Raw genomic sequence first — 14,240 nt, 5'->3', positions numbered from 1 at the left:
TTGGAATAGGAATCACTACGACTACATATTATTGTGTGAAGACATTTGTTTATTTTGTGCCATTTGTACTTCATTACTTGGGCCTGACACACACGGGAGAGTGACATGAGACAGAAAGGGTCCGTTTAGTATAGTTTAGTCTAGTCATGTTTATTTATACTCTTTATCATAAAGTCTCAAAGGGCTTAACATTCCAGCATATACATGACATATATCATACTACATCACTATATACCAGCATGCATCATATAAACATACTACATACTGTATATAGATCATCCTACATTATAGCCTAATACATGACTGTTGTTTGTTGATCCCTGCTACTCATTTTGTAAGGTGCAGTAGGGAGTAGGCTACATGACATGCGCCCCACAACCGCTTTACTACCATGGCATCCCTTATTTGACTTTACAATAGTTGAATGGTATGCTATTGTATGTTGCTTGCTGTCGATGACAAAATGATGTGTGTTAATTACAGTTGTTTATGCCAATAGTCCTATGGAATTCATGCCTATGGATGCATCCAATAAATGATTCACCAGATGCATAATCCTAATTTGAATAATGTGATAATTGGTGAATTGGAAATATTATTATTATTGTTATTGTTATTATTATTATTATTATATTCCCTGTGAACTCCTCCCCTCTGCGGAGCAGGAAGCCTGTCTCCTCCTGCGGTCTGACAGCAGCATTGTCTCGTGTCTTCTTGGCGCAACAGCCTGGCAGGGCAGGAAAGACCTTTGTATCATTAGCGCAATCTCACTAACGAGATTGTTTTAAGCCATGGGGAACAGGGACGACGAATACGATTTCTTGTTCAAAGGTAAGTGGAATAGACACCGTTTTTAGATCACCCGGTTGCGTTTGACGTTAACTAGCTCGGTTATCTTGCTAACGTTAGCCAGCTTGCTAGCTCTTAACGTCAGGGATCAGGCAGGTTAGCTCTATCAGCTGCTGGTGCCGGATAAGCTAGCGTGTTTACCAGCGAGTTTTCCGGAGTGTTGTCCTTTTTTAAATTAACCTCGCTATTGCCTTTAGTTTAGTTCCAGTAGTGTTTTGTTTGGGCTAAACCTTGCTTAACACAGCCTGTTTTGAAACGTTAATTTAGCTAGCAAGCAGCTCCCAAAGTGAAAGGCGTAACTTAACGTTACTATAACGTGACTATGACGGTAAGATAGTTAAACGAGTGGAACGATTACTTTTCAATAATTCAGTTCAATTAAAATGTATTATCCCCGAGGGGAAATTCTCCTTACAGTCAGGTGCATACAACAAGCATGAAACATACAGTAACATACATAAAACATAAGACACCATACGCATGACTTAACATCATCCATCAGGATTAAAATAAACAGCACTAACAATGGATTCCTGACTATCTTATGAAAATACATTTATCTTAATGGACTTCCTCTCTCTGTTACCTGTCCTTTGGCGGTCTAAACCTTATGCCAGAGGGAAGAAACCACTTTAACTCTATCCTGCAGTTTGTCGTTGGCATAGGACAGATTTCCATACCAAGCAATTATAGAAAAGGTGACAATTGACCATTGAGTTGTAAAAAAAAAAAAAAAAAAAAAAGTGCTGAGCCTTCTACACACCCTGAAGGAGTTCAGCTTCCTGGGGAAAAAGTCTTTGACCTTTCATCCATATTGCAGTAGTGTTCTGATCAAACTCAGTTTATTATCAGGTATGTGCCTAAGTACTTACAGCACTCCACCACAAATGTCAGGTTACTTCTAAGCTTTTAGTGAGTTACTGATGGATGTGTTGGATCTCTAACATGTAATCCTGTTTTTTCATATTAACCTCACTGTTCCCCGTTTAGCTTGCAGAGCTATTCACTATGGAAAGCCAAGGAAGCTGCTTGCTTGGTAATGTTTCAAATCAAAGCAAGCCTTAGCTCACATAAAGCACTAGTTAATCGGGCAGAGATTTGCTTTACACCACCACCTCAAATGTCATATAATGCCACATCCTTGACTGAACCCCTGAAGGATGCAGTCATTTTAATACTTAAGGATTTAACTGTAGAGGAAACAGAAACATAGAAGCTCCATCACATGCATAGTAAATTATAGTAATGTTAAATATCCAACTAAGAAAAAAGCATGAATAGCTGTACAGACTAGGGCTAGTTGGGCAGTTGGAGTATACAAAATGGATTCAGTCAGTGCCAAACTTTGGAGATAGTAATGACTCTAAGCAGTAGGACAGGAAAAGAGGCCTTGAGAAACTGTTGAGTCAGATTTCCCAGTGAGCAGGTTGTTGGCTGCTTCCTGCTGCATGACTCCCAGTAGGGCAAAGTCTGATAAGGTTTTCTCTTTACAGGCAGAAAGCAGCGATCCAGACAAGTCAGCTGTTTCACTTTGGCTGAGAAAATGATACTTTAAGATAAAAGTGTTCTCATAATTTATTGATATATTTGTTTAAATGCACTTAATGTACTGTAAGTAAAAGTCACCATTTGTGTTTTTTTTAATATTTATAACAGACAAGAAAACTTATTCCCATGGATATCTAGCCAGATGTTGAGATATTTCCAACACAGCTACAATACAGTTAAATAAAAGTTTAAAAGGAGAAACATTTTCAACTATCTAAAACATCAGCGGTAAACATCAGGTTTTGGTGGCATTCAACAGTCACACAGAGAGAAATCCACCGTAGAAGAGGCAGTGATACCAATTTCTTCCTCAGCAGTAGCCTCAATAAACCGCAGTGCAATGCAGCCGCAAGACGTGCTTCGCTGTGTGTACGGGGCACAACTCTCGCTTTTACTCTTCTGGGAAATCTCTCGCTCCTCTATTGGTATCGGTCTCACCACCTACATGTACAACAACCCCCAGCTGAAATGCTCAGGCACATCATGTTTTCTGTAGGTTGTCGAAAGGCATTCTGGGCAATGCAGGAAATCACCAACTGAAGTAGACTAGGCAAAAAATAAATTACACTTCATCACAATATAACTTGTATCATAATGTAACTTAACAGTGTAATATGAGGGTGTAACTTTCCTTTAAGTGCTGTTGTCCTGATAAATGCTCAAATTTCACACTCTGTTTTGGTTCTAGTTGTCCTAATAGGAGACTCTGGAGTGGGAAAGAGTAACCTGCTGTCCCGTTTCACAAGAAATGAGTTCAACCTGGAGAGCAAGAGTACCATCGGGGTGGAGTTCGCCACCCGCAGCATCCAGGTGGACGGCAAGACGATAAAGGCTCAGATTTGGGACACAGCTGGACAGGAGCGCTACAGAGCCATCACCTCAGCGTGAGTTTGTGTTTGTACGTTCATGCAAATGTCGTGCTGGAAAGAAAGATGGTGGAGTCGCTGCACTCTGACCTGGTTTTGCTCTGCTGTCACCAGCTATTACCGGGGGGCAGTCGGGGCTCTCCTAGTTTACGACATCGCCAAGCACCTGACATATGAGAATGTGGAGCGCTGGCTGAAGGAGCTGAGGGACCACGCTGACAACAACATCGTCATCATGCTGGTTGGCAACAAGAGTGACCTCCGCCACCTCAGGGCAGTGCCCACTGACGAGGCTCGGGCCTTCGCAGGTAAATCACAAAGTGCTGTGAGATAATTAAGCTAGTTTTTAGTCTACCAAGCCAGCCTTATAATCTGTAAAAGTTTGTACATGTATAAAAAGTGTCTTACCTCTCTTCCCACCTCAGAAAAGAACACGCTCTCATTTATTGAGACATCGGCGTTGGACTCCACAAATGTAGAAGAAGCCTTCAAGAACATTTTAACAGGTAGGAAGCACAAGACACAGTACAATACCTGCTCATACCTAACTAATATACTATCAGGGCCATCTGCAGCGTTTTGGCGACTTCTAAGTGTACTGAGTTACGAGCCCCCCACCTGAACCACACCTTGGTTGTCATCACTCAAGATTGTCTACCCACCATTTATAGAATTGTTTTATCTGTCAAAAATAGCAATAATAATCAAATCCAATTTAAAAAAAAAAAAAAAAAAAGTTCTATACTGAGGTCACAGACTGCTGTTGGCTGCAACCAAGGAACAATCATTTATGATCTTAAAGTAACAGTACTTTGGCAGATACATTTTTAGCACGCATCTCCAAAGTTCAGGAGCATTCAATCCCCCAAATTAGCTGCCACAGAGATCCGCTGTCACCACCAGGATTTATGCTTTCTTCCCCTGCATTCAATGTCAATACTTGTAAACAGACAAAATTTCATCTGTAAGTGTGACATGAAAGAGTGAAATATCTGTCAAATATCACTTTGACAGGAAAACCACTCAAGATTTTATGATAAAGGTGTAACCACAGTCTTGTGTCTATCCAGATTAAATATATCAAGACCATCACAATTTTTTTTTTTCTCCGACAGAAATCTACCGCATCGTATCACAGAAGCAGATAGCAGACAGATCTGCACATGACGAGTCTCCAGGCAACAACGTAGTGGACATCAGCGTCCCCCCCACCACCGATGGCCAGAAAGGCAACAAACTCCAGTGCTGCCAAAGCCTGTGACGCTCCTCGATCCTGTGACACCCCCTCCTCCCCCCTTTCCCCCACTGACACCCACCCTGACATCACATCTCCCTTCATGTCACCCACCCACCCACTTTTCGTTCCCATAGCTCCGCTCATGGCCAACACCCTCCTCACTCTTTCTTTTCTTTCTTTCTTTCATTCCTTTTCTTTCTTGTAAAGTACTTTGTTACTTTTGAACTCACTTGTGCTCTTCTCTTCTGCCATGAAAGAAAACTTTAAAAAGCCTTTATGTCACTTGGTTAGTCAAGTCATTCATGGAGACAATGTGAAGGTTCCTGCAATGTAGGAACGAGGCAATTGTTGCTGTCTGAGTGAAGCCTGTGAAGCTGATTGAAATGCTGTCATGTACAGGGGGGTTCGGAAAACATTTCAATGGTTGCCACTAGATGGTGCTGTGTAAATAAACTACGGGCAGTTACTCCACCTGGTGAAGCAGTATTATTGCATATATGCGTTTGAAAGTGTGATTCTTACTTTCTTCTTGCAACAATTAAGTTATCATGCCAAAAAATACCCTCATTGTGTATTTATTAAAATATATTTGGCCTAAGTTGTCATTGTTTTACTTTCAATATAAGCACTGTAAAAATTTACAATAAACTCCTTGACAAAAGCAGTATGTGAAGTTTATATATTCACGTGGATTGGTGTTGCTGGGGGCTTTTTTTCCTCCCAGAAAGATCTGTTTGGACTGACGTGTTTCTCAAAATGAACTATGCCACAAGATTTGACTAAACTAAATTTGAAATGCATGCTAATCTCAGGAGTATGGTAGTCACAATATAGAATAGGTTTCACACCTGTTTTGTGGTAGCATTAATGAGGATGGTATGCATGTTTTGCAGTTGAGAGTGAACTAGATGAGCGGGTTGTTACATTTTAAAACCTAAACAAAGCTAAACAGTTTTTGTTTCTGAGAATGTGTCAGCAGCCTAAAGTTTGCACTTAAACTTTCCTTTCAAATGGATATTTTAATTACTGTTAATTTTAATAATACAGCTATGGGGTTATTTGCAGAGTTTCTTTTGAAAACCTTACATCCATTCATAATTCAATATCATTCAAGGACCCAGTCTATAAATGCTATTTTTGTCAATGCAGAATTTAGGTTACCTACCATCCTTCATAAAGTACCATAATTTGTTTAGAATTTGTGCCATCACTCACTGTAATAGTGGATGACAGTTTTTTCCAAATGTGGATATCACATGGAATGGGCTTCATGCAGTAGGACTGGCTTCTAAAAACCCTCAACATTCCCTTTAGCTGTACTATAAATCTGTATCAACTTGTGGTACTTGTGGTATTTCCAAAGCATGCACCCCCAGCAAGTTTTCACATGGTCTCTCTGGAGCAGCCCAGCCCTGTTTCTCTCACCCATGCTGGGTGGCAGAGACCCAGCCCATTAGAGCCAACCTACTGGAGTCACAACCTTTGCTAATGCAGCATGTGGAAAATATTAAAAGTGATGTTTATTCTGACTAAGCCTCTTACGTTTGCCCAATGCAGCGGGTGGGATGAGGAGATTCTGACTCTGTACCCGTACAGTAGCAAACTGTTGACAGGGATTTGATTCCAAATGTGCCCCTCCTTGTCTGCATTGCATCAGTTGTTTGCCTCAGCATTGCTCTAATGGGCATGTAGAGCCGCGGTCAAAAACAGACTTATGATAATGACACGTCTTCCTAGTTGGTGTAAGAGGATGATCTGTGAACAGGCATATCATACATATAATAGGGCCTTTACTGTATTGGGGAAGATTCGCACTGCCAAAACAATTTTTACCACACAGTAGGCCTATTTGCAATGACTTCAGATGAACAGGCAGTCAAAGACAGTGATTATCATTAAGTTACAGGTACTTAAGCAAGGAAACAAATGACCCAATTAATGTTCACCCATACTTCATCCTCGTTTTTTATTTGCTTTGCAAACATTTCTTGGCTGATTTGCAGGTACCAATATTTTGGTGAAGACAATTTTCTTTTTTTCCACTGCACAACATAAACATCATAGTATTTAAAAATGTGAATAATGAGGAATTGCAAAACATAAATTACAAATGATATACATGAACATATCCACCCCAAAAAGAGTGGTAAAATGCAAAGATTAAAAAAAACAAAAACATTTTACCAAGAAAAACAGGTCTACATATCATTTTCCTTTGTGTAAAAAAACAACAACACAAAAACAATTCTTTAAAATCCCTTTCTGGATTTGAACTGTGGAAGCTATATAAAGAAACTATTCCTACTACATTATGGTCAAAGTGCCATGATGCTTAAAAACAAAGCTTTAATGATTCTTTGGAGATAAGAGGACCTGTTTTTAGAAAGCTCTAATAACACTGAAGTAAGCAGGTCTGTAGCCCATAGAAGGAGCAGTGTTGCATATTCTGTAGGCAACTTGTACAGACTTCCAATGCAAGAAGAAAAACTATCACAGCTGTCTCTGCCTGCAGCTTTCCACAGACCTTACTATACAATCCATCTCCTACATTAACTTGCAAATCCCATTGTTTCTTGTAAGGTTTACTGTAAGCAAGAGTTAACCAACTGCACACCGACTGGGTAGATTGCTTCAATGCAGTGTCCCAACAGATCCCGGTACGTCTTGGAGTAAAGCCTATCTTATGACAAACAGTAAACACATGGTTGGCCAAATGACTCATAAGCTTGCAATGCAGACAAGCCCTCTGGGCGCATCTCAATGTGGTAGTCTTGTCATCCTTTGCTTATCTTTCTTTTAAACTGATTTCAGAACATACAATTAGTGAAAGCAGTTATGTGGGACGACCCACCCATCTAACTTAGTTTAGACAGAGAGGGAAGGAGAAATCCAGGGCAAGAAACTAACATTTTTAACCACTGGTCACAGTAGCTGAGAGATCCAAGAATTCACTAGCCATTTCCACAGTTTCACCAGTCAAACAGATAGAAAGACATCTAAAAAGTATGGTTGTTCACCTGCAAAAAAGTCTACCATCACATGGCTGGTGTGAATGTCCCACCCTCGACAGGACTGCTGAGATGCACCCTGCTCCTGTGACTGACCGAGAATGCCCCACCCCATCACATGCTGACATAAAAGATAATGGCCAGTTTCATCATACTTTGTTTGCATATTAATACTATTGCACAACTTTTATCTAGTCTAGCAATGTCAAATAATTTTCAGACCACAGGATTCATTTAGAGTGACAACAGCACTTTGTGGAAGGAGGGGAAAAATAATTAACTGAACGGGTTTGGTTTGTCCACTAATAAATGTCCCGTTTCTTTCCACTCGGACAACATTATTTTGCTTAAGACACAGGTAAACACTGTCTCATCAACACATTTCCCACTTTGTGGCTAGATGCTGGTAAAGAAGTTGTTAAATCCATGCTACCCACTACACATCAATTTAGGTAAAAGTTGGGTCTATTCATCTACAAATAATAAAATGTTGTTCAAGCATGATTGCTATAAAAAATAAAAATAATAAAAATAAGCCAGATGATTATGCATAAAATCCCAACCTCTGTACACTCTAGGTGTAAGCGTTTCCCTACTTAATATATCTGTTTACACTGAATCAATATTGAATGTCTATGAGAAATGGACCCATGCCTTGAGTTTGACATCTAGTAGAAAACTACAATGAACAGCACATAAGATCAAAGTGTGACAATCCACAGTACAGTCACCCATAAATGGAAATGAAAGACGGTGTCATGAAAAAGAAGTGCCACCTCTCAAATCACCAGAGAGGAACCCAATCCAACTTCCCACAATTCCTATCTAGAAACAAAAATGGTTAATAATCATCATAATCAGATTTGGCCTTGGTGGAGCTTTTGCATTTGCATAAGGCATTCCACCATGAAAGTCATTGTTGGTGGGTTACGTTTATAATAGATTGGCAATAGCACCAAACACCAGCATTGAAATAATCTAAAATCATCTGATCTCCATCTAAGAAATAATATTCGATAATGACTTGACTGGTAAAAGCTGTATGATGGAATCAGACAGAGCTGGCTTTGATGATTTTTTTTACATAGAGAATACAGACATAAAAAGAAGATAGTGTGTATCAAAATAGGTGCAACTGCTACTACAAAACCTGGACTCAATTGTATGAATCTTCTGTATGTCCCAAATCTTAATGTGATTACTAAAACTGCACAAACACACAAACACGTGCATGAGCACACACACGCACGTCTCACGTCATAAAAGAAAATGCGTTCGTTCAAATACAAAAAACTCCTGTTGTGATTATGTACTTCATTTTGCCTTTAAAAGTATGCTTTTAGTACATTGTATCAGCCACCAAACTTAAAATCTTATGCTTGTAGAAACGCTCCCCTAAAGGCCATTTTTGATGGTGCTTACTATTGATCTATATATACATAGATCTGCTTAAGTGCTGATAATACAAGAACCTCTGTCAAACTCAGTGGGAATAGTAAATCTGTTCATTCTTTGTTGGTTTAAAAAAAAAAAAACACTTTTACAATACACTCACAGTTTAAAAAGAGAAAAACTTTCTTTCCAAATAAATTTTAACAGTGCATGCATGCAAAACTGTGTGTGTTGGTTGAGGCCTCTTCACGTACTGTGAAGGACCTCAGTGTCCACAGTGTTTTATTGCACAATCTCTGGCTTTACACGCGTCACGCCATCCCTTCTTGGATGGAGTCTAACAGACGTGGTAAAAATGGAAAGTTTCATCTCATATTGACATCTGGCTGGTGAAACGGAGATCAAAGCTCTAAACATCTAATTTTTCCTTCACAGATTAAAATGGGACCGGCAAGAATTGACATGAATATAGCAATTTACACATTTAGATCACTGCAGCAAACCAATGAATGAACCTGCTACACTCTGTAGTCCACCGTGGGTCACCGACGACTCAGGGGGGTAAAGCACAACGATCATGAGAAGATTTCACAGTCCACTTAACACTTCAGCGTTTGGTCATCTTTTTTAATATCATCGTTATCCATTATCACTATCATCATCGCTGCCATGATGATGAGACTGTTCCCGCATCTCTGGACATTGCCATGTGCTGTTCCATTCATCTGCGCCCTTTGCATAAGCCTGGGGAAAGCCCTGGTAAGAGGCTAGACAGTTAGACTCTGTTTAAATTTGCTCACTTCTGCCATTACAGGAGAGGTAAGAAAAGATGGGATGTGGAAAAAATAAGTGCTGATGGGATAAGAAGTAAAAAATAATAATAATAATAATAAAAAAAGAAGAACCACAAGCGCTTCTTTTAAGTCTAGCTGGCAGGCATGATGAATCAAGAATCAGCCCCCACACGTTAACGACAACATTATCATCGACTTCCTCCATCTGATCTCATACTATACTCTCGTCTGCAGACTTCTTCATCAGTTTGGTGGATAGCAAGGAATGCTGGGTAGAGTGAGCCCCCTTGGCGTCAGGAATGAGCAGACGTACTTTCTGATTTGTTCTTCTCCATTCAGAGTACAGCTGACAGTGGTACCGGAAAGACACCTGTGGAGACAACCGGGGGAGGAGAAGAGGAAGAGAGAAGGATGAATTACATTTGAAGCTGGTTAATATAAGACTAACAAACACAAAGTCCACTTGTGTCTTTTTGAAGACAGGGCATAAGACAACCTAGCAGACAAATTAGAAACTCAACACACTTGATCATAACTGCTTCAAGTAAATGTCACTTGAAAATGGTTGTAGTATTATAATGCCACAGTTTTATTTATATATGATTTGTTTTTTTACCAGGGTCCAGAGGACATAGATGGTGAAGAGGGCGATGGTGAGGGCGATGAGGCCCACAGCCTCCAGCCGACTCTTCAGCTGAAGGTGGTCCTGAGCCCCCCTCAGGCACAGCCAGCCTGAAATGGCTGCGAGGGGCGTGATGAACAGGAAACACACCATGTCACAGAACAGCGTCCTCTTCTCGTTACGAGGGCCGGGGTCCCGCAGCCACTGTGGACGAGACAGAGGGAGACAGAGCAACAGAAAAGAGGGAGGAGGGGACAGTGAAGGAGGGGGAAGGAAGGGAAGTACAAAGACAGAGGTATAAAAACAAGGGGGAGGTAGAAAAAGCGTAGGAGAGAGGGAGCAACATACCTAAAGTCAATCAGGATAATAAAAAAAAGAAATTATGCTGGAATTTTTTTTAAGTGAGGTGCTCCTCTGAGAATAAGCAAGCAAGCAGAAAGACAAGAAGATGACAAACAGCATGAAAAAGTATTACACACTTAAAAAAAGCTGTCATAATTCACACACTCATTACGTGCACACTCTCTTTCTCACGCTTTCTCCTTCGCGCGCACACACACACACACCTCAACCGACCCAAGTAGACTAAAAGGCAAGTAAAAAGAAGCGTGCAGACAAGGCAAAGGGCATTGACCTTTGTTACCTCTGTGAGGGGCCTGGGCCGGCGCTCGATAGTGAACTCTGTGTGACAGAGCTCACAGTAGCTGGTGTTGGAGGACGACAGCCACTTCTCCAAGCAGCTCTTGTGCACCGTGCCCAGGGTGCCTGTGCAGTCGCACGGGGACAGGAGGCCCTCGCTGTTGCCTCCTTCGTGGCAAATGCGGCAGATGGGACCGTCACTGAGACAAAGACACGGAATCAGAAACACCTTTTATAGCCAAACACATTTATGTTTGCTCTGTGTGTAACTGCACTTGCCCCGGTTTCTGTTCTGTTTCTTTCTGTTCATGTTAACTTTCAAAGCAGACAAAAGAACTCGACTAGTATTGTGGAGAAACCAGCTGAGAGTCCTGGTCGCTTTCCCAAAGTTTTGCCTATCACTTACTTTACTTATTTTTATTTGCAGTAGAAGAAAGATTCACTTTGATGAGCTAAGGTCAAAACCTTGAAATTCACTCTAACTCCTATGGAGCACAATACAACAGTTTAATTTTATACCCATTAACTGACCCTTCACTGATATCTCAGTTAGCTAGCTGTGAGATGAGATTTCATATATAGACGTCATATATAGACGTCATATATACTCACACCAATACTGGCTAAGACAAACAGGATGCAAAATTAATGCCAGTCAGATGCTGGTAAATGTTTTGTAATTTTCAGGTCTTACTCAATTCTTAAAATGTAGTTGGAAGTGGCTGGTGAATACTGGGACACATCAGCCACTGTGGCTGACAGACAAGAAAAGTTATTTTGCTGCTCTGGGTTTGAGACATGCACGCATAATGTGTGCCACTGCTGTACCATTAAAATAATACCTGGATGTAAAAGCCCTGGCACATGGGCAACACCACATATGGCAGACTGCCTGCAATGCAGCCAAGATCAGAAGCAGGGGCTCCTGTAGGCCTATCGAAACCCAGAACAAGATCGTTCTTTTCATAAATTCCAGGGTTTTTACACATTTTGGAGTAAGTATTTTTATCAGAGCTCAATTTCTTGACTGGATTTTAAGATTTTGATTGTTGTTCAATGTAATGTATGGTGATAGCCAAATTTCCTAGTCCATATCAGCAATCCCACAACACTCAATAGATGAAGATTACTCTTCACAACAGCAAATCTTACAGTATGTGAAATTACAAGGGGTCCACACCACTTATGTTCACATATGGTCTTATAGTCATAGATGTGTAGGTATGTAGATATGCAGATACAACAATATTCTTATCCCAGACTTTTTGTGCAATTCCCCAATTTTTCATGGCTTTACCAAATCAAATTACCAAATCCTTTTCCCATACATTTCCATACTTTCCAAAGCTTTGTAGCACCCCAGATAAGATCTTTGTGAGCCTTACCTCTGTGAGCTCAGGGGTTTGAGGACAGTGGACAGCAGCCGTCCATCTTTGGCAGTGACCTGGGTGACATACTGGGCCTGGCACCCGTCACCGCCCGTTTCCTCCACACCTTTCGACAGGGCCGCGTTGCCGGCACAGTCACACAGTGAGCCAGGCAGGTGGCAACACTCCCCTGTCGTCATGGTTACACCGTCCAGAGACTGACCGCAGGGCTGGTGTTGAGGGTGTGAAGGGGTCAAGGGTGAGGGATGAATGGGGGAGCAGAAAGTAGAAACTCTGCTCTCCCACAGGTTGGAACGGTTAGGCCCAACTAACACAGAGAGGGAGAGATAGCGAGAGAATTAATGGATTTAGCACAGAAAGAGTGTAATAGGCTTAATACTAAATCATTAAGAAACTGTCTGAGGTAAGAAGGTGTTGACATACCACCTCAAAAACAAAAGATTTGTCACAGAGGGTAATGGCATTAAACGCGAAGAAAATACAGTTGGGATTAGCATTATGTCATGGCAGAATTTATTTAAAATGATTAGCCTGGTTCACCTACCACTCATTTAATGTCCTGTGATAATGACTAAGGCTATCTACTAATGTTTTGTCATTTACAAGAAAGCTGTGTGTTTGGAGGTGAGCCAATTTCCCCCAAAGCAGCTGCTCGTCGTCAGTGGCAGTCAGTGTGATGTGCAGCGGAGCACAACAGACTGATAAACAGCTGCCTCCCCTCAGATAACCCTCCATCAAGATAAGACACACACCGCTGAATTTGCCACAGCCCGAATCACATGTCTATCTTAATGTCTGCAAATGTGGGCTACTCCTTCCAGCAACAAATCCATTATAAATGATATGTCGGAGTGAAACGTTTTCATTTTACCGAGGCAGTTGTTACAGTTAACGTGATTACATGACACGCGACAAACTGTTGACAAAAATGTATGCTTGATCTATATGGGGGAACTCCAACATCTTTAAAAGGGGATAGTGTTAACGTTAATACTTTATTCTCTTAAATGTTACGTCAGTCGTATCAACATTTCAACGATGGTGAGCAAACACAAGGAGTATATTTAAGTGTCTTTGAATACAAATAGCATGTATAAATCATTCAAATCATTCAGCAGTATTCAAATCATAGCCAAGAGATCTAAACAACACCTAGCAGACACCAGGTGAAGGACAGACCTATCCATGGTCAAATTCATTAACGGCAGCCAGCTGTTATGGCTTTGATTCAGACTATTGTCTGGAACGGATAGCGGTGCATGTCAATAAAATATTACACAAAACAGCACGAACGCCACTGGATTAAAAGTTAAATGGCGTGGTGACATAATATAACTACAGTATTACAATCTGTATAACGCTGATTGCCATTGTCCAAGTTCTTTGTAATAACCATTTAGTGTATAATCCATGTCCAGCAAATAAACGTGCTCAATTGCTTGTCACAGCTGTGTTGTTAGCTAGTCGCTAGCTATCACTAGCTAGCGTGTTAGCCGACCGACTGGTGTAAAATAATAGTTAAAAGGGTGATCTTACTCACCTCGTGTTTCTTTCTCTTGTCATTTTATTAGATGTTGTATCTGGGTGAATGAATACCATTGGTCAAAACAAAAGTGTAGTGCTAGCTAACGCTCTGCTGTTCAGCCGTTTGCTAGCTCACAACCATAGACTGCTCACAACACAACACATTGGCTAGCTCGCTCCCAGCTGACAACACACAGCAGGCGAGGTTTCCGCTTTCCCCTGGACTCATGAGAGGACTTTAAAAATACCCAGGAGGGTCATCATCGGCTGTCTGCCTCTAGATGGAATGGGGATGGGGCAGACGGGTGAAAAAATGCAATCCTGACTAGTTAAAATGTAATTACGACCAATAACGCCTTGCCCTAGACAGGGG

The 14,240-nt window shown here is 41.0% G+C and overlaps 2 protein-coding genes across 2 annotated transcripts; one reads left to right on the top strand and one right to left on the bottom strand.

Annotated features, from left to right (window-relative positions):
- Positions 1-703: 703 nt before the first annotated feature.
- LOC139664470 (ras-related protein Rab-11B) lies at positions 704-5,152 on the top strand. The gene is made up of 5 exons (XM_071543309.1): positions 704-831; positions 3,086-3,281; positions 3,378-3,571; positions 3,689-3,769; positions 4,379-5,152. The coding sequence occupies exons 1-5, from the start codon at positions 792-794 to the stop codon at positions 4,522-4,524; spliced, it is 657 nt and encodes a 218-aa protein (XP_071399410.1). The 5' UTR covers positions 704-791; the 3' UTR covers positions 4,525-5,152.
- Positions 5,153-6,451: 1,299 nt separating this feature from the next.
- On the bottom strand, positions 6,452-14,101 carry marchf2 (membrane-associated ring finger (C3HC4) 2). The gene is made up of 5 exons (XM_071543323.1): positions 13,884-14,101; positions 12,341-12,650; positions 10,960-11,155; positions 10,311-10,520; positions 6,452-10,064 (listed from the first exon to the last, which is right to left on the bottom strand). Exons 2-5 carry the CDS (start codon positions 12,520-12,522, stop codon positions 9,906-9,908), a joined length of 747 nt encoding a protein of 248 aa, XP_071399424.1. The 5' UTR covers positions 12,523-12,650; positions 13,884-14,101; the 3' UTR covers positions 6,452-9,905.
- Between the last annotated feature and the right edge of the window lie 139 nt (positions 14,102-14,240).

The sequence above is a fragment of the Centroberyx affinis genome, unplaced genomic scaffold, assembly GCF_046629955.1.
Source record: "Centroberyx affinis isolate AG114_WGS23_722 - 3 ecotype Tasmania unplaced genomic scaffold, CSIRO-AGI_Caff_v1 ptg004288l_1, whole genome shotgun sequence".
Lineage (NCBI taxonomy): Eukaryota > Metazoa > Chordata > Actinopteri > Beryciformes > Berycidae > Centroberyx > Centroberyx affinis.
Note: the sequence above shows the minus strand (reverse complement) of the source record. Positions and strands in the feature narration are given on the sequence as shown.

What these genes read in the sequence shown, in the direction of transcription:
- LOC139664470 (XM_071543309.1), top strand. Translation starts at nt 792, where the DNA reads ATGGGGAACAGGGACGACGAATACGATTTCTTGTTCAAAG. An exon ending in ATACGATTTCTTGTTCAAAG is followed by an intron (nt 832 to 3,085) that starts GTAAGTGGAATA and finishes TTTTGGTTCTAG; the next exon opens with TTGTCCTAATAGGAGACTCT. An exon ending in CTTCAAGAACATTTTAACAG is followed by an intron (nt 3,770 to 4,378) that starts GTAGGAAGCACA and finishes TTTCTCCGACAG; the next exon opens with AAATCTACCGCATCGTATCA.
- marchf2 (XM_071543323.1), bottom strand. Translation starts at nt 12,522, where the DNA reads ATGACGACAGGGGAGTGTTGCCACCTGCCTGGCTCACTGTGTGACTGT. An exon ending in AAACCCCTGAGCTCACAGAG is followed by an intron (nt 11,156 to 12,340) that starts GTAAGGCTCACA and finishes TCTTTGTCTCAG; the next exon opens with TGACGGTCCCATCTGCCGCA. An exon ending in GGCCCAGGCCCCTCACAGAG is followed by an intron (nt 10,521 to 10,959) that starts GTAACAAAGGTC and finishes TCTCGTCCACAG; the next exon opens with TGGCTGCGGGACCCCGGCCC.